This window comes from Oncorhynchus mykiss, chromosome 28 (genome assembly GCF_013265735.2).
Source record: "Oncorhynchus mykiss isolate Arlee chromosome 28, USDA_OmykA_1.1, whole genome shotgun sequence".
NCBI classification, from domain to species: domain Eukaryota; kingdom Metazoa; phylum Chordata; class Actinopteri; order Salmoniformes; family Salmonidae; genus Oncorhynchus; species Oncorhynchus mykiss.
Window position 1 is genome coordinate 21,440,980 of NC_048592.1, and position 19,098 is coordinate 21,460,077.

Consider the following 19,098-nt stretch of genomic DNA (forward strand, 5'->3'; position numbering starts at 1 on the left):
TTGTTACTCTAACTTCCGCGACGCATATAAGGCCCTACCCCGCCCCCCTTTCAGAAAAGCTGACCACGACTCCATTTTGTTGATCCCTGCCTACAGACAGAAACTAAAACAAGAGGCTCCCACGCTGAGGTCTGTCCAACGCTGGTCCGACCAAGCTGACTCCACACTCCAAGACTGCTTCCATCACGTGGACTGGGAGATGTTTCGTATTGCGTCAGACAAAAACATTGACGAATACGCTGATTCGGTGTGCGAGTTCATTAGAACGTGCGTTGAAGATGTCGTTCCCATAGCAACGATTAAAACATTCCCTAACCAGAAACCGTGGATTGATGGCAGCATTCGCGTGAAACTGAAAGCGCAAACTTAAACGTGTTAACCCTCGCAAGGCTGCAGGCCCAGACGGCATCCCCAGCCGCGCCCTCAGAGCATGCGCAGACCAGCTGGCCGGTGTGTTTACGGACATATTCAATCAATCCCTATACCAGTCTGCTGTTCCCACATGCTTCAAGAGGGCCACCATTGTTCCTGTTCCCAAGAAAGCTAAGCTAACTGAGCTAAACGACTACCGCCCCGTAGCACTCACTTCCGTCATCATGAAGTGCTTTGAGAGACTAGTCAAGGACCATATCACCTCCAACCTACCTGACACCCTAGACCCACTACAAATTGCTTACCGCCCAAATAGGTCCACAGACGATGCAATCTCAACCACACTGCACACTGCCCTAACCCATCTGGACAAGAGGAATACCTATGTGAGAATGCTGTTCATCGACTACAGCTCGGCGTTCAACACCATAGTACCCTCCAAACTCGTCATCAAGCTCGAGACCCTGGGCCTCGACTCCGCCCTGTGCAACTGGGTACTGGACTTCCTGACGGGCCGCCCCCAGGTGGTGAGGGTAGGCAACAACATCACCTCCCCGCTGATCCTCAACACTGGGGCCCCACAAGGGTGCGTTCTGAGCCCTCTCCTGTACTCCCTGTTCACCCACGACTGCGTGGCCACGCACGCCTCCAACTCAATCATCAAGTTTGCGGACGACACAACAGTGGTAGGCTTGATTACCAACAACGACGAGACGGCCTACAGGGAGGAGGTGAGGGCCCTCGGAGTGTGGTGTCAGGAAAATAACCTCACACTCAACGTCAACAAAACTAAGGAGATGATTGTGGACTTCAGGAAACAACAGAGGGAACACCCCCCTATCCACATCGATGGAACAGTAATGGAGAGGGTAGCAAGTTTTAAGTTCCTCGGCATACACATCACAGACAAACTGAATTGGTCCACTCACACAGACAGCATTGTGAAGAAGGCGCAGCAGCGCCTCTTCAACCTCAGGAGGCTGAAGAAATTCGGCTTGTCACCAAAAGCACTCACAAACTTCTACAGATGCACAATCGAGAGCATCCTGGCGGGCTGTATCACCGCCTGGTTCCTGCAACTGCTCCGCCCTCAACCGTAAGGCTCTCCAGAGGGTAGTGAGGTCTGCACAACGCATCACCGGGGGCAAACTACCTGCCCTCCAGGACACCTACACCACCCGATGTCACAGGAAGGCCATAAAGATCATCAAGGACATCAACCACCCGAGCCACTGCCTGTTCACCCCGCTATCATCCAGAAGGCGAGGTCAGTACAGGTGCATCAAAGCTGGGACCGAGAGACTGAAAAACAGCTTCTATCTCAAGGCCATCAGACTGTTAAACAGCCACCACTAACATTGAGTGGCTGCTGCCAACACACTGACACTGACACTGACTCAACTCCAGCCACTTTAATAATGGGAATTGATGGGAAATGATGTAAATATATCACTAGCCACTTTAAACAATGCTACCTTATATAATGTTACTTACCCTACATTATTCATCTCATATGCATACGTATATACTGTACTCTATATCATCGACTGTATTCTTATGTAATACATGTATCACTAGCCACTTTAACTATGCCACTTTGTTTACATACTCATCTCATTTGTACATACTGTACTCGATACCATCTACTGTATCTTGCCTATGCTGCTCTGTACCATCACTCATTCATATATCCTTATGTACATATTATTTATCCCCTTACACTGTGTACAAGACAGTAGTTTTGGAATTGTTAGTTAGATTACTTGTTATTACTGCATTGTCGGAACTAGAAGCACAAGCATTTCGCTACACTCGCATTAACATCTGCTAACCATGTGTATGTGACAAATAAAATTTGATTTGATTTGATTTGCAAACTTAATGATGGTATAGGAACACTTTCATTCCATGCATCAACCAGCTAAGAGGAGCTGGCTCTCACTACGCAACAGGTGATCCTATTCCACTCAAACTCCGAATGCCAGGGCTCTCATGAGGTGTTTGATTTGGTTTTTGATTGCATTTCCATTGACATCAGAGTGATTAGAGGGACAATAAAGCGCTGAGTACCGACCATTAGCGACCGGCCGTTAGCAAGTTTGGTAGGCTACTAGTGACCATCAGTGTCATCAGAGTGCAGTTTTGGAGAAGCCTAGTTACCGTGACTCAACGGTCACATGGAATTTGGCTGCGGTCAATGCCTCGTGACCGCGAGTGTGGCGGTAATACGGTCACCGTAACAGCCCTAGTTACAATGCTAATGATGTTGCACAAAGACCAAAGTCAGATATATCACAAAACACTCATTTGGGGGGACATGTATTGTAGTTATAGGTTGTATATAACAAAGGAACAACCATTAGATGCAACTACCAACAACTTAATGTAATTAACAGAAAAAATGTATACAAATCAAGGCTATTCCCTGCGGCTGCCATTTGGTGTCTTGGTGAGTCAATCCTCTGTCATCGTTTCTAATGGAAATTAACTCTACGTGGAACTGATGTTATATTTCATATAAATATGCTTCTTGGATGATAATATGTGCTTCAAGCATCTGACAGTTCAAATGGTGATATGCAATTCCATTTATAAGGCTAGATAAGATATGCCTCAAATTTAGTCCAAAGCCCAATAGGCAGGACACCGTTATTTACAGGTCTACAAACACAAAACTGTGAAAAGAACCCTGTTCTGCTCATCATCCAAACTTTTACTACAGTAGATATTCAGGGAGAATACACCAGATGGAAATCAAAAGGAGGAAACAGAAGCATTTCACCCACACGTGCGCACGCACATACACACCACACACTTTTGTCCGCTTCTTAGTTCCCATTGCAGAACAAACACCAGCGCTGCATTAATGATACAGAAGGCAAAGTCTCTGACATGGATAATAACGACGGCCAGGGTAGTCCTGGAGAGGATATGATAGAATTGGACATACAACAAGAGACACATTGAGCTAAGTTGAGCTGAGCAGGCGGAGCAAAACTGCCTGTTCCATGGAGGGAGTGATTAGACTTCGCGCTGCACCCACAGGACTGACTGACGGAAGACATCAGAGCTCATTACCCAGCAATCTCCACCTACGTGGTGGAGGCTTGTTGTGGACACTTCCATTCTCCCATGGTGAACAGGGGTGGGCATGGAAGGGCTGGGCCATTAGAACTAGCTGAATCATCATGCTTAATAAGATGTTCCTTTGCACCCTCGTGTAGCTCTTTGGGAATAAATATGTCACCCAATAAAGTATGGAAAAGCAGAATGCATTGGCTTTAAGGCCAAATTCATCTCATATTTGTACATAGTGGTATTTCAAAGATCTGTCTACCTTTTGGTTACAGAGTCAATAGCCAGAGGTCTTCCATTTTTAACATCAAGTCCCTTAAACTGTTCCAGGACTCAGTTCCTTGTTTGGCTAATAGCAATTTGTGGTAAAAGTTAGGTCCAGGTTAGAGGCAGCTGATCCTGAGTCAGTCTTTAATGACATGCTATATGGTATAACAAGTATATAAGGCCACATACTACATAAAAGCAGCCAGACTAATGGCAGTTTTTCCTGAAGACCTGCTTTCTACTGACCTGGGTGATGATATAGATGGCGTAGTCGATCTTCTGCCGTCGTAGGATGGGATGCAGGTAGTGCAACCAGTACTTGAGGTGGTTGTCTCTGTGTCTGAACGGGATAATGATAGCCACCTTCTGTTTGGCACGGCAGTCCGGTGGGGTGTACTTGCCCCCCTCCGTCACGTTTGGGTTCTCTTTCTGCACTCGTTCCATTGTCATCTGGGAGGCAAACTCGATGAGGAGGCGGCCCACTGCATGGAGAAAGGGGGAATACATGGTCAACATCAAAGCAGCCAACCAGCCAACCAATCAGCATGTTACCGGTGCTTAGCAAACTTTTAGAATAAATTGTGTTTGACCAAATACAATGTTATTTGACAGTAAACAAAGTAACAAACTTTCAGCATGCATATAGGGAAGGCCACTCAACATGCTGACAATGACTGATGATTCTGGTTTTGTTAGACTTTAGTGCAGCATTTGATATCATTGATTATAACATATTGCTGAAAACACATACAGTTCAAGTCAGAAGTTTACATACACTTAGGTTGGAGTCATGAAAACTCGTTTCTCAACCAATCCAAAAATGTCTTGTTAACAAACTATAGTTTTAGCAAGTCGGTTAGGACATCTACTTTGTGCATGACACAAGTAATATTTCCAACAATTGTTTGCAGGCAGATTATTTAACTTATCACAACTGTATCACAATTCCAGTGGGTCAGACATTTACATACACTAAGTTGACGGTGCCTTTAAACAGCTTGGAAAAATCCAGAAAATGTCATGGCTTTAGAAGCTTCTGATAGCCTAATTGACATAATTTGAGTCAATTGGAGGTGTACCTGTGGATGTATTTTAAGGCCTACCTTCAAACTCAGTGCCTCTTTGCTTGACATCATGGGAAAATGAAAATAAAATCAGCCAAGACCTCAAAAAAAAATTGTAGACCTCTACAAGTCTGGTTCATCCTTGGGAGCAATTTCCAAATGCCTGAAGGTACCACGTTCATCTGTACAAACAATAGTACGCAAGTATAAACACCATGGGACCACGCAGCCGTCATACAACTTGGGAAGAACTGTAACGATCGTCTGTAGTGGAAGAAGGTGAGGACCAAAGCGCAGCGTGGTAAGTGTTCATGTTTTTTAATAAAGTAATGAACACTGAACAAAACAATAAACGTGAAGTAATCAAACCGAAACAGTCCCGTGTGGCACTAACACGGAAAATAAACACCCACAACTCAAAAGTGAAACCAGGCTCCTTAAGTATGATTCTCAATCAGGGACAATGATTGACAGCTGCCTCTGATTGAGAACCATACCAGGCCGAACACAGCAATCGTAAATCAATAGAAAAAATGACATAGACAATCCACCCAACTCACGCCCTGACCATACTAAAACCAAGACATAATAAAAGAACTAAGGTCAGAACATGACAAGAACACCATCCCAACTGTGAAGCACGGCGGTGGCAGCATCATGTTGTGGGGGTGCTTTGCTGCAGGAGGGACTGGTGCACTTCACAAAATAGATGGCATCATGAGGGAGGACAATTATGTGGATATATTGAAGCAACATCTCAAGACATCAGTCAGGAAGTTAAAGCTTGGTCGCAAATAGGTCTTCCAAATGGACCACGACCCTAAGTATACTTCCAAAGTTGTGGCAAAATGGCTTAAGGACAGCAAAGTCAAGGTATTGGAGTGGCCAACAAAAAAGCCCTGACCTCGATCCTATAAAAAATTTGTGGGCAGAACTGAAAAAGTATGTGTGAGCCCAGAGGCCTACAAACCTGACTCAGTTACACCAGCTCTGTCAGTAGGAATGGGCCAAAATTCACCCAACTTATTGTGGGAAGCTTGTGGAAGGCTACCCAAAATGTTTGACCCAAGTTAAACAATTTAAAGTTAATGCTACCAGATACTAATTGAGTGTATGTAAACTTCTGACCCACTGGGAATGTGATGAAATTAATAAAAGCTGAAATAAATCATTCTCTCTACTATTATTCTGACATTTCACATTCTTAAAATAAAGTGGTGATCCTAACTGACCTAAGAAAGGTAATTTTTACTAGGATTAAATGTCAGGAATTGTGAAAAACTGAGTTTAAATGTATTTGGCTAAGGTGTATGTAAACTTCCGACTTCAACTGTAGGTTTTATGGATTTACATCCCCTGCCTTATCATAGATTGAGAGTTACCTATCTAATAGAACACAAAGGGTTATCTTTAAGGGAAGCCTCTCCAATGCAAATTCGGTTGAGTGTGGTGTACCGCAGGGCAGCCGGCTTGGGTCATTATTGTTTGCTGTTTTTATTAATGACCTTCCACTGACCTTCAATAAACCCTGTGTGTCTATGTATGCTGACGACTCAACTGTATACACTTCGACAGTAAAATACATAACTAACACCCTTAACATAGAGCTCCAGTCAGTTTTAGAATGGTTAACTAGCAATAGGCTGATGCTAAATACACTACATGGCCAAAAGTATGGGGATCCCTGCTTGTTGAGCATCTCATTCCAAAATCATGGACATCAATATGGAGTTGGTACCCCCTTTGCTGCTATAACAGCCTCCACTTTTCTTGGAATGATTTTCACTAGATGTTGGAACATTGCTGTGGGGACTTGTCTCCATTCAGCCACAAGAGCATTAGCGAGGTCAGGCACTGATGTTGGGCGATTAGGCCTGGCTCGCATTCGGCATTCCAATTCATCCCAAAGGTATTCGATGGGGTTGAGGTCAGGGCTCTGTGCAGGCCAGTCAAGTTTTTCCACACCGATCTCAACAAACCATTTCTGTATAGACCTCGCTTTGTGCACGGGGACATTGTCATGCTGAAACAGGAAAGGGCCTTCCCCAAACTGTTGCCACAAAGTTGGAAGCACAGAATGGTCTAGAATGTCAATATGCTGTTGGTTAAGATTTCCCTTCACTGGAACTAAGTGGCCTAGCCAGTAGCGTTCTCCTGTCATCAACCAAACACAAATTCGTCAGTCGGACTGCCAGATTGTGAAGCGTGATTCATCCCTCCAAAGAAAGCGTTTCCACTGCTCTAGAGTCCAATTGCGGCGAGCTTTACACCTCTCCAGCCGACGTTTGGCATTGCACATCATGATCAACTACTCGGCCACAGAAACACTTTTCATGAAGCTCCCAATGACTAGTTCTTGTGCTGATGTTACTTACAGATGTAGTTTGGAACTCGGTAGTGAGTGTTGCAACCGAGGACAGACAATTTTTAGGCACTACGTGCTTCTGCACTCGACGGTCCCATTCTGTGAGGTTTTGTGGCCTACCACTTTGCGGCTGAGCCGTTGTTGCTCCTAGACGTTTCCACTTCACAATAACAGCACTTACAGTTGACCGGTGTATCTCTAGCAGGGCAAAATTTTGACGAACTGACTTGTTGGAAAGGTTGCATCCTATGACGGTGCCACGTTGAAAGTCACTGAGCTCTTCAGTACGGGCCACTCTAACGCCAATGTTTGTCGATGGCGATTGCATGGCTGTGTGCTCGATTTTATACACCTGTCAGCAACGGGTGTGGATGAAATACCCAAATCCACTGTTTTGAGGGGGTGACCACCTACTCTTAGACATGTAGCGTATCTAAAAAACTCTAAACTCTAAACCTCATATAGATGTTTAATTAAATATCGTGGCGATTGAGCAAGTTGAGTAGACTAAACTGCTGGGTGTAACCCTAGATAGCAAGCTGTCATGATCAAACCATAAAGACTCAATGGTTGCTAAAATGGGAAGAGTTCTGCCCATGATGAGGCATTTCTCTACTTTCTTGCCATCTCAGTCAACCAGACAGTTCCTCCAGTTCCTTGTTTTGTCATACCTGGATTACTGCCCAGTTGTGTGGTCAGGTGCGGAAAATAAGGACATAGGCAAATTGCAGTTGGTCCAGAACAGAGCAGCATGTATTGCACTTAGATGTTCATCGAAGGTGAATGTCAATAACATGCATGTCAATCTCTCCTGGCTCAAAGTTGAGGAGAGATGGACCGCATCGCTATTGGTCTTTGTGCAAGGTGTTGATGTGTTGAAGGTACCAATCTGTCGGTTCAAGCAGTTGGAATACAGTTCGGACACTCATCGGTACCACACAAGACATCAAATCGAATCAAATGTTATCTGTCACATGCTTCGTAAACAACAGGTGTAGATTAAAAGTGAAATGCTTACTTACGGGTCCTTTTCCAACAATGCAGAGAGAAAAATATAGAAAATATTAACACATGGAATAAATATACAAAAAGTAACGCTAACTTGGCTGTATGCACAGGGTACCAGTACCAAGTCGATGTGCAGGGGTACGAGATAATTGACATAAATATGTACATATTACAGGTAGGGGGTAAAGTGACTTGGAAACACGATAGATAACAGTAGCAGCATCATATGTGATGAGTTAAGAGTTAATGCAAAGAGAATCAATGTAGGCAGTTCAGGGAGCAATTTGGTTAATTATTTATTTAGCAGTCTTATGGCTTGGGGGTAGAAACTGTTCAGGGTCCTGTTGGTTCCAGACTTGGTGCATCAGTACTGCTTGCCGTAGGGTAGCAGAGAGAACGGTCTATGGCTGGAGTCTGACCATTTTCAAGGCCTTCCTCTGACACTGTCTGGTATAGAGGTCCCGGATGCCAGGAGCTCGGTTCCAGTGATGTACTGGGCCGTATGCACTACCCTCTGAAGTGTCTTGCAAGTCTTTGTTGTGTTTTGATTCCTGTTTGGAGCCCAGGAAGCGTAGCCGCTGCCTCGGTAGCAGCTAATTGAGGATCCAAATAATTACTAAATACTAAAAGCAAACTGCTTGGTATGCCAAGCAGTTGCCATACCAAGCAGTGATGCAGCCAGTCAAGATGCTCTCAATGGTGCAGCTGTAGAACGTTTTGAGGATCTGAGTGCCCATGCCAAATATTTTCCACCTATTGAGGGGAAAGCATGCAACCAGAGGTCTCTTCACAGTCCCCAGGTCCAAAACGGAGGCTGGGAAACTCACAGTATTGACCACATGGAACTCTCTGCTACCCCAGGTAATTCAAGATGGCAATAAAACCAGATTCAAGAAACATATAAAAGAACACCTTACAGAGGCCTCCCCGAGTGGTGCAGCGGTCTAAGGCACTGCATGGCTCCAGAGTGGCGCAGCGGTCTAAGGCACTGCATGGATCCAGAGTGGTGCAGAGGTCTAAGGCACTACATGGCTCCAGAGTGGTGCAGAGGTCTAACGCACTGCATCTCAGTGCTAGACACGTCATTCCAGACCCTGGTTCGACTCCAGGCTGTATCACAACCGGCCGTGATTGGGAGTCCCATAGAGCAGCGCACAATTGGCCAGGGTTAGGGTTTGGCCAGGGTAGGCCGTCATTGCAAATAAGAATTTGTTCTTAACTGACTTACCTAGTTAAATAAAGGTTAAATAAAAAAACTACAGACTCGGGCTGTGTCACAACTGGCTGTGACCGGGAGTTCCATAGGGCGGCACACAATTGGCTCACTGTAGTAAGGGAAGGGTTTGGCCACGGGAGGCTTTACTTGGCTCATCGCGCTCTAGTGACTCCTTGTGGTGGGCTGGGCTTCTGCAGGCTGACTTACGGTCGTCAGTTGGACGGTGTTTCCTCCGACACATTGTTGCGGCTGGCTTCCGGGTTAAGTGGACGGGTGTTAAGAAGTGTGGTTTGGCGGGCCATGTTCGCATGACATGACCTTCGCCTGTTGGGGATTTGCAGGATTGAGACAAGATCATAATTGGATATCATGAAAAAGGGGGTAAAATACCAAAAAAATATATATAACTTACGGCATGACGGGGACTGTGAAGAGACACCGGTATTTTGCATTGTATTATGTATTGTATTATATGTGATACATTATTTTATTTGTTGTGTTTTGATTCCTATTTGGAGCCCAGGAAGAGGCTAATTGGGGATCCTAATAATTACTAAACACTAAAAGCAAACTGTGTATGTATAAATAAACATTTGCAGCAAGGTGAAGCATGATGTTGCCTCTAATGAAAACAGTATCCACAGCTCTGAAATGATAACACCTAAGACACTAAAAATAAAAAGACACGGGCTGCATCCCAAATGGTACTCCCTATGGGTTCTGGTCAAAAGTAGTGCACTATATAGGGAATACAGTGCCATTTGGGATACAACCATGAAAAGCAATTATGAACCTGCTATGCCCATCTAGAGCCACAACAACAACAATACACTTGGAGGGGTATAATGCAAAGCAGGATCAATGAGTTAGTCAGCTAACTTGCCTAAATATTTTGAAATAACTACAAATGGGCATCTTCTAATTGATTCAACAACCAAAAACACATATCTATGTTTAGCTTTCTTAATGAACCAGAAAATCAGTAGTTATTTATGGTTGTTTATCAAAGTTAGCTGGCTAACTCATTGATCCTGCTCTGTAGTATACCTCTCGGGTCTTATCATTCTAATTATCTGTCTGCAACAACAAACCATTCCTTTGTCTTCTCTGGACCCCAGAGTGAACGCTACCACAACTCTCTCATATCATGAGATAATCCATTCATAATTAATGTATGTACAATGTGCTGAAAAGACCAATCAATGATGCATTAGAAGAGAGTGTGATTGAAACTAACTGAATTATGTGGCTCATGTAGACAGACACTCCATATGACCTCTGAGTCATCGACAAGGCGAGTTAGATACCAATCTGTATCATTCTAGCATGTAACCTGTTAAGCCTGAATCCACTGACTAACAGGTCTCCAATGGCACCTTATTTCCTTATATAGTTCACCACTCGATAGGGGTCTGGTAAAACAAATAGCGCACTACATAGAGACTAAGGTGCCATTTGGGATACACAGCACAGCAAGCCCTCATCCCAGGTATGCTCTCCCTCCCTCATCATATTTCTCACTTCGTGCCCTCCCCTAATCCACTCGTTAGTGAATGACTCATTAATATGTGTAAAGTGGACATAGTAGGAGTGGATCTGAACTCCACTAATGGGAAGATAATTGGAACGCGCTGCGCACACAGTCAGTGCTCTGCACACACACTTCGCTCTGCACACACACAGTCACACACTTCACTCTGCTCACACACACACACACACTTCGCTCTGCACACACACAGTCACACACACATCCACTTCGGGCAATGTGGCTGTTTTTTGTTGGTGGTGTTGAGTTGTTATTGATGATGATGATGATGATATGCCCGTGTTATTCTATGAAGTCCTTGTTTTCCTCAACAGAACTATTATTGCTGTAACATCACCAGTATCTTAAGAAATACTTGGTTAGATACTATTGAGAAAATATGGAGATTGGATTTCAAGAATAAACATACATAAACATCATGCACTCTCAAAAAAGGGGTACGGTCAAGGTACATTAAGATTTGAGCATGTCCACTGCCAGTTTAGAAGTTTTTTTATAAAGGCTTACATAAGAGAATGTGACAATAAAAAGTTATTGTAGCAACCTTAACACAACATCTAGCGAATTTGTCAGGTGGTTTGGACCTGCTGGTGTAGCAGTTAAGGTGTTGGCTTGACAGTCGCTGGACCTGAGTTCGAGTCCTGGTTGGGGCTACCCCTGAATTAGCTACATGTATGTTAGAAGTGGGATTGCGCCTGTGAGGCCATCAAAGAGGTGTGTACACGTGAGTAGGGTTGCAAAGTTACCAGTAATTTACCAAAGTTACTGGAATCTTCAGTCATTTTGGTAATGAACAGAAAATCTATGGCAATCTATCGTAACTTTGGTCATTTATACTTGAATAACTTTTTAAGTATGATATATTGTATTCATTTATTGTATCTGTGTCCATATTGTCCATCAGTTTCTAGTAGACTGACCACATGGTCCAAGAGAAAACAGCCTAAAATGAAAAGGCATCTAATCAACAATGGCATTACTTTAAATTGACTCTGCAACTCTTCCAAATTATTAACTGTGTTCACAACTGTCACCAGTTTGATGTCAAAACATTGACAACAAATACATAGTGACATAGTAAAATGAAAAAAAGTGTGTAAAAAAAATATAAAGGATATTTCATGCTGAAACCCTCATATTAAACACCAATGTTTTCACTGGATTGATGTTTTATAATTAACCTTCCCTTTGCAACCCTACACGTTAGGGACTTGAAATAGAGAAGAGGCACATTTTTGCCACTTAAAAATAACAACTGGCTTTGTCACTGTGGTGGTACCTTTTTCTTTGTGATATTTTATTTAGCTTTTTTGCTTTTTTAAAATGTTTTTTTTTACAAAAATAAAAAACATATATAGACAAAAAATCTAAAACAACTTAACGTCCACAAATGTTAATGACATCACACTTGCTAAGACCCATATTCCCACCGTATCCATACCCAATGTTGTTTCTAATACTTGCAAGACATATATGACTTCAAATTGTGTTATGTTGTTTCTGTCTGTAGCTGGATAAAAAATATATATATTTAAATAATTTGATTCTTCCATTCTCTTAACGTTGGAGTATAATTTGTCTTCCAGTATTTAAGTAGTAGCTTCTTCAATATAAGTTAATATTATTTTTGTATCACACCGCACCCCCATATTCCATGTCTTGAAATATGCAGATAGACAGATAAAAGGCAAACTTACATTGTAAAACTTCTGACAGCCAGCTTTCTAACTCTGCCCATAACTTTTGGACTTTATAGCACTCCCAGAAGGTATGAATTATTGAGTCATTGTTAGTTTTACACTTAAAACATGACTCTGCCGTTGTGCTGTAGAATTTTGTCCCTTGTATAATACATTTAAAAAACTGAGTGTACAAAATATTAAGAACACCTTCCTAATATTGAGTTCCACAGGGATGCTGGCCGATGTTGACTCTAATGCTTCCCACAATTGTGTCAAGTTGGCTGGATGTCCTTTGGGTGGTGGACCATTCTTGATACACACGGGAAACTGTTGAGCGTGAAAAAACACAGAAGCATTGCCATTCTTGACTCAAACTGGTGCGCCTGGAACCTACTATCATACCCCATCCAATTAACCCTCTGAATGGTACATATACACAACCCATGTCTCAACGAGGAGGAGTAGTAGGAAGGATCGGAGGACCAAAATGCAGCGTGGTATGTATCCATAATATAATGTAATGAGACTGAATATAAAATACAAACGAACAAGAGAATCAAAATGAAAACCGAAACAGTCCCGAATGGTACAAACACTGAAACGGAAAATAATCACCCACAACTCAAAGGTGAAACCAGGCTACCTAAGTATGGTTCTCAATCAGGGACAACGATTGACAGCTGCCTCTGATTGAGAACCATACCAGGCCAAACACAGAAATACCAAATTATAGAAAAAATAACATAGACTGCCCACCCCAACTCACGCCCTGACCATACTAAAACAAAGACAAAACAAAGGAACTAAGGTCAGAAGGTCAACTTTATTTTTTTATTTTATTGACAATTTTAATTGTGACTTACTTTCAGGTTATCTAATAATCAATGGTTGATTATCTACAAGGTAATGGGTTGGATGACTGTTTGAATATTTCCCCAACTAGTGTCAAATTATTTGGGTACTGGTTATTGAGGGTTACTGAGTGTGAGAAATACTTTGTTATGCCTGCCTTCTTGAATACTGTTGAATACTGTATGTGGTTATGAAACGACTGTTTCTTTTTGAGTATTTAATGCTGATGGTTGGAGAAATCAGTCCACTGCTCTTTATTATTTCATTGAGTGTTTTCAGTCTGAAGCTATATCACTGTTATTTATTTTTTTATTTCACCTTTATTTAACCAGGTAGGCTAGTTGAGAACAAGTTCTCATTTACAACTGCGACCTGGCCAAGATAAAGCATAGTAGTGTGAACAGACAACAACACAGTTACACATGGAGTAAACAATAAACAAGTCAATAACACAGTAGAAAAAAAAGGAAACAAATCCATATACATTGTGTGCAAAAGGCATGAGGAGGTAGGCGAATAATTACAATTTAGCAGATTAACACTGGAGTGATAAATGATCAGATGGTCATGTGTAGGTAGAGATACTGGTGTGCAAAAGAGCAGAAAAGTAAATAAATAAAAACAGTATGGGGATGAGGTAGGTAAATTGGGTGGGCTATTTACTGATGGACTATGTACAGCTGCAGCGATCGGTTAGCTGCTCAGATAGCAGATGTTTAAAGTTGGTGAGGGAGATAAAAGTCTCCAACTTCAACGATTTTTGCAATTTGTTCCAGTCACAGGCAGCAGAGAACAGGAAGGAAAGGCGGCCAAATGAGGTGTTGGCTTTAGGGATGATCAGTGAGATACACCTGCAGAATGGTGTCGTCTGCGTAGATGTGGATCAGGGAATCGCCCGCAGCAAGAGCAACATCATTGATATATACAGAGAAAAGAGTCGGCCCGAGAATTGAACCCTGTGGCACCCCCATAGAGACTGCCAGAGGACCAGACAACATGCCCTCCGATTTGACACACTGAACTCTGTCTGCAAAGTAGTTGGTGAACCAGGCAAGGCAGTCATTAGAAAAACCGAGGCTACTGAGTCTGCCGATAAGAATATGGTGATTGACAGAGTCGAAAGCCTTGGCCAGGTCGATGAAGACGGCTGCACAGTAGTGTCTTTTATCGATGGCGGTTATGATATCGTTTAGTACCTTGAGCGTGGCTGAGGTGCACCTGTGACCGTCTCGGAAACCAGATTGCACAGCGGAGAAGGTACGGTGGGATTCGAGATGGTCAGTGATCTGTTTGTTGACTTGGCTTTCGAAGACCTTAGATAGGCAGGGCAGGATGGATATAGGTGACTATAGGTGACATTGACTATTGAGGCACCATACTGTTTCTTTTGTTTGGAGTGTTGACTATCAAGACTCTGGACTCTACCACTACTCCTAGTGGATGAACATTGTTTATGTGAAACATTCTATAATTCTAAAGGAAGAATAGAAGAAACTGATGGTTGGAATTAAACCAAACAACTCTAAACGTTTATCTGGACTCACCACATGGATTTATTAATAGAGACCATACTATTTTACTCTTGCACATGTGCTTCATCAATATGTACCCATTGTTCCTCTTTAGTGAATTTAACAATATGTTGTAAGTAAAAGCCTTGGGTGGTGAGTTGATGAGTTGATGAGTTGAATTCCAAATCTGGAATGTTAAAACCACCCTCAGATTTAGGGACATGTAAAACTTTCCAATTTATTCCATTAATTTTATTTGCCCATATGAAGTCTGTTATGGCAGAGTATACTTTTTTAAAGAATGTATTCGGTGGGGTAATTGGTAATACCAAAAATGCATATTAAAAACTTTGGAAGTAATGCCATTCTGAAGAGTTTTATTCTCCAGTAAAATGTATGGGGAGATTATCGATTTAATTAGATCTGCTTTTTTTGTTGTCACTTATTAAGCATCCTATTATTTAATATTTTTTGTGGTCCACTTAAAGGATTTCTGTAGATCATGAGTTATTTTATTTTTCCTATTACCATTATTTAAGTTTTTTCCATGTTAATTTTAGAGTATTCCAAAAATGTTTTAAACAAGGGGGGCATTGAGTTTCCAATATTAGTCAAGTACATCAGAAGATTGTTGGGAAATAATATATATCAATATTGATACTTGTTACGTTTGGGTCCAGTCTAATTATTTCTGCAAGCTTTCAAATGCCAGGGCAAACAGGAGGGGGGAGAGAGGACATCCCTGTCTCCACCCCTTTCTAAAGCAGTTTAATCAGATAATGCATTATTTGTGTATATTTTTGCTTTAGGATGTTTCTATAATATTTTTATGAAATGTATTATTTCAGCTGGAAAGTTGAGTGCCTCCAATGTTTTGATTAGAAAAGACCATTCAAGACGGTCAAAAGCCTTTTCGGCATCAACAGCCATTATCCAGTCCCTCCAGGATTCTGTGATTGGTTGATATTGCATTAAATTATGCAATCAGCGCATATTATACGAGAGCTCGCAATTTTGACCAATCGCCGCACTTTTAGTGCATAAAAGGGTCCAATCAAAAGCGGGTTCATAATTTTGACCAATTCATTTTCCGTGGAAAATGGCCCAATCCAACCACACGTCAACAACGTTTCCCCCCCCCCTGGCTCTCAGCATATACACATGCGAAGACGATGAGTGAGGCTGATAAATCAAATCAAACTTTATTTGTCACATGCGCCGAATACAACAAGTGTAGGCTTTATCGTGAAATGCTTTACTTACCAGCCCTTAACTCCTTTTGAACTGCATTGTTGGTTAAGAAAATATTTACCAAGTAGACAAAAATAAAAAGTTATAATAAAAAGTAACACAATAAGAATTATGAGGCTATATACAGGGGGCACCAGTACCGAGTCAGTGTGCGGGGTACAGGTTAGTTGAGGTAATTTGTACATGTAGGTCGGGGTGAAGTGACTATGTCACTTCGAATCAGCAAAGCATATGAGAATGTCAGAACAGTTCCAGCGGCAATTCACCATGACTGAAGTGGTTGCAGGGAAGACTGTGGCAAGCGCTGAAAGAATCAAGTTGAGTGGCGTTTTACTCAAACTTTTACTCCGCTAACCTTGGCTTTAGAAGGGTGGTCGGCACTCTGCTCTATAGAGAGCGCTGCTCAAAGCATTGAGTGCAATTTGTCAGCTTTGCCGTTTTAAACTCTGTAAAACGAAAACACAATCTTTCTGGATAAAAAACAATATGGTACTACTGCTTTAAAAGTGCATATCAACCACAATACTCTATTTTTATGTTTTCTGTTCTTTATCTCCCTTACGATCCTTTCAGAAATAAATCACAATCTGAAGTATTTTGAAGACAATTTATGCAAAAGAAATATCAATCCTCAAATTGAAAGCAATTGATCAGCTTTGAATCTATTTGGGGGGGTTTTGAGAGGGGGAATGGGAGGTGCATCTTGTGTTGATAGCAAGCCCCAAGCCTGATGGAGAGGAGAGGTGTGTGTGTGAGTGAATTATGACAGAGCTGTTTGTTCAGGAAAATAAACAAAATTGAGCACTTTAGATGTTTCTAATTGTTTTTGTTTTGAGCACACATTACTTTTTATTGCATTATATGAAATGAACGTGAAAAAAACCCATCGCAGAATTTCAGAAATTCTGCAGCTATAATCACGCATTTTTGGCTGCAGAAATAATTTTTTTTTTCGTGAAATCCTGGAGGGATTTTTGCCAGTCTGTTGCTTATGAGTTTTGTTATTATTTTATGACCATAATTTAATCAACTTATGGGTCTGTAATCGGCAAGGGACTCTCCAGATTTACCTGGTTTTAATATAACTCAAATAACTGTTTGATACATGGAACTCGGAGGCACTGAATTGAGTGACGTGTGTTGTCATTTGAGTAAATAGGGGCACTACTTAAAATATCAAATAAAATCTATGGGAAATATTGTGTCTAATATTCTGGATGATTTTACATTTTTAGTGATTCTTTTTTAATCTGCTGATAGTTGCTTCAGGGTTATTGGAGTATAGTGGCTGGTGGGGCTTTAACCTCTCTGCGATCGTTCGGGACGCTCGCATCCCACCTCGTCAACAGCCAGTGAAATTGCAGGGCACCAAATTCAAAACAACAGAAATCTCATAATTAAAATTCCTCAACCATACAAGTATTTTACACCATTTTAAAGATACACTTCTCGTTAATGCAACCACAGTGTCCGATTTCAAAAAGGCTTTTCGGCGAAAGTGGAACATATCATTATGTTAGGTCAGCAACTAGTCACAGAAAGCATAAAGCCATTTTCCAACCGAAGAGAGGTGTCACAAAAAGCAGAAATATAGATAAAATGAATCACTAACCTTTGACGATCTTCATCAGATGACACTCCCAGGACTCACTGTTACACAATACATGTATGTTTTGTTTTGATAAAGTTCATATTTATATCCAAAAACCTCAGTTCACATTGTTCAGAAATGCCTAAAAAACATCCGGAGAAATTGCAGAGCCACATCAAATAACAGAAAAGCTCATCATAAACTTTGATGAAAGATACATGTTTTACATTTAAAGATAAACTGGTTCTTAATGCAACCGCTGTGTCAGATTTCAAAAAAGCTTTACGGCAAAAGCACAATATTCAATAAGTGTTCAGCAAGCCATACAGTTACAAATTGTGGAGTCAACAAAAGTCATAAATAGCATTACAAATCTTCACTTACTTTGCTGATCTTCGTCGGAATGCACTCCCAGGACTCCCACAAGAAATGTTTGTTTTGTTCGATTACGTCCATATTTATGTCCAAATACCTCAGTTTTGTTTGCGCGTTTATTTCACTATTCCAAAGGCACAATGCGCAAGCGCAAAATCCAGATGAAAAGTCAAAAGAGTTCCATTACAGTTTGTTGAAACATGTCAAACGATGTTCATAATCAATCCTTAGAGTCTTCCATAATAAATCTTTAATAATATTCCAACCCGGACAATAGCGTATTCATTACAGAGGAAAAAGAAGTGACCGCGCAGTAAACAACTGATTGGCCACAGCCTAGTCCACGTTGAAACAGCTCCTATTCGACCCCCTTCCACAATAGAAGCCTCAAACAACTTCTAACAACTGTTGACATCTGCTGGAAGCCTTGGGAAGTGCAATCTGGCCCCATAGACACAGCATATTGGACAGGCAATCACTTAAATGAAACTACAAACCTCAGATTTCCCACTTCCTGGTTGGATTTGTCTCAGGTTTTCGCCTGCCATATGAGTTATGTTATACTCACAGACATCATTCAAACAGTTTTAGAAACTTCAGAGTGTTTTCTATCCAATACGAATAATAATATGCATATATTAGCATCTGGGACAGAGTAGCAGGCAGTTTACTCTGGGCACCTAATTCATCCAAGCTACTCAATACTGCCCCCGTGTCACCAAGAAGTTAAGAGTCCAAAGGGAGATGAGTGGAGGCACCACACATATTTCAGGGAAGTGTCTGATGCTCCCCCATCCCGATCCCTTGGATTGAACCCATCTCCACTCTTGCCAATAACCCCCATTGGATCTTAACTATTATGGCAAACAAGGAATAACAATGACTTGACCTCCTCTCTTAATTTGGCCAGAGCTCTTCTTAAT

The 19,098-nt window shown here is 41.7% G+C and overlaps 1 protein-coding gene across 1 annotated transcript in view; it reads right to left on the reverse strand.

Annotated features, from left to right (window-relative positions):
• The window catches only part of LOC110508729 (beta-1,4-galactosyltransferase 2-like), a 145,212-nt gene that overhangs the window by 64,282 nt on the left and 61,832 nt on the right, over positions 1 to 19,098 (reverse strand). The window contains exon 3 of the mRNA XM_021589482.2: positions 3,961 to 4,196. Within this exon, the coding sequence (XP_021445157.2) occupies positions 3,961 to 4,196 (236 nt within the window). The remainder of the gene's footprint in view (positions 1 to 3,960; positions 4,197 to 19,098) is intronic.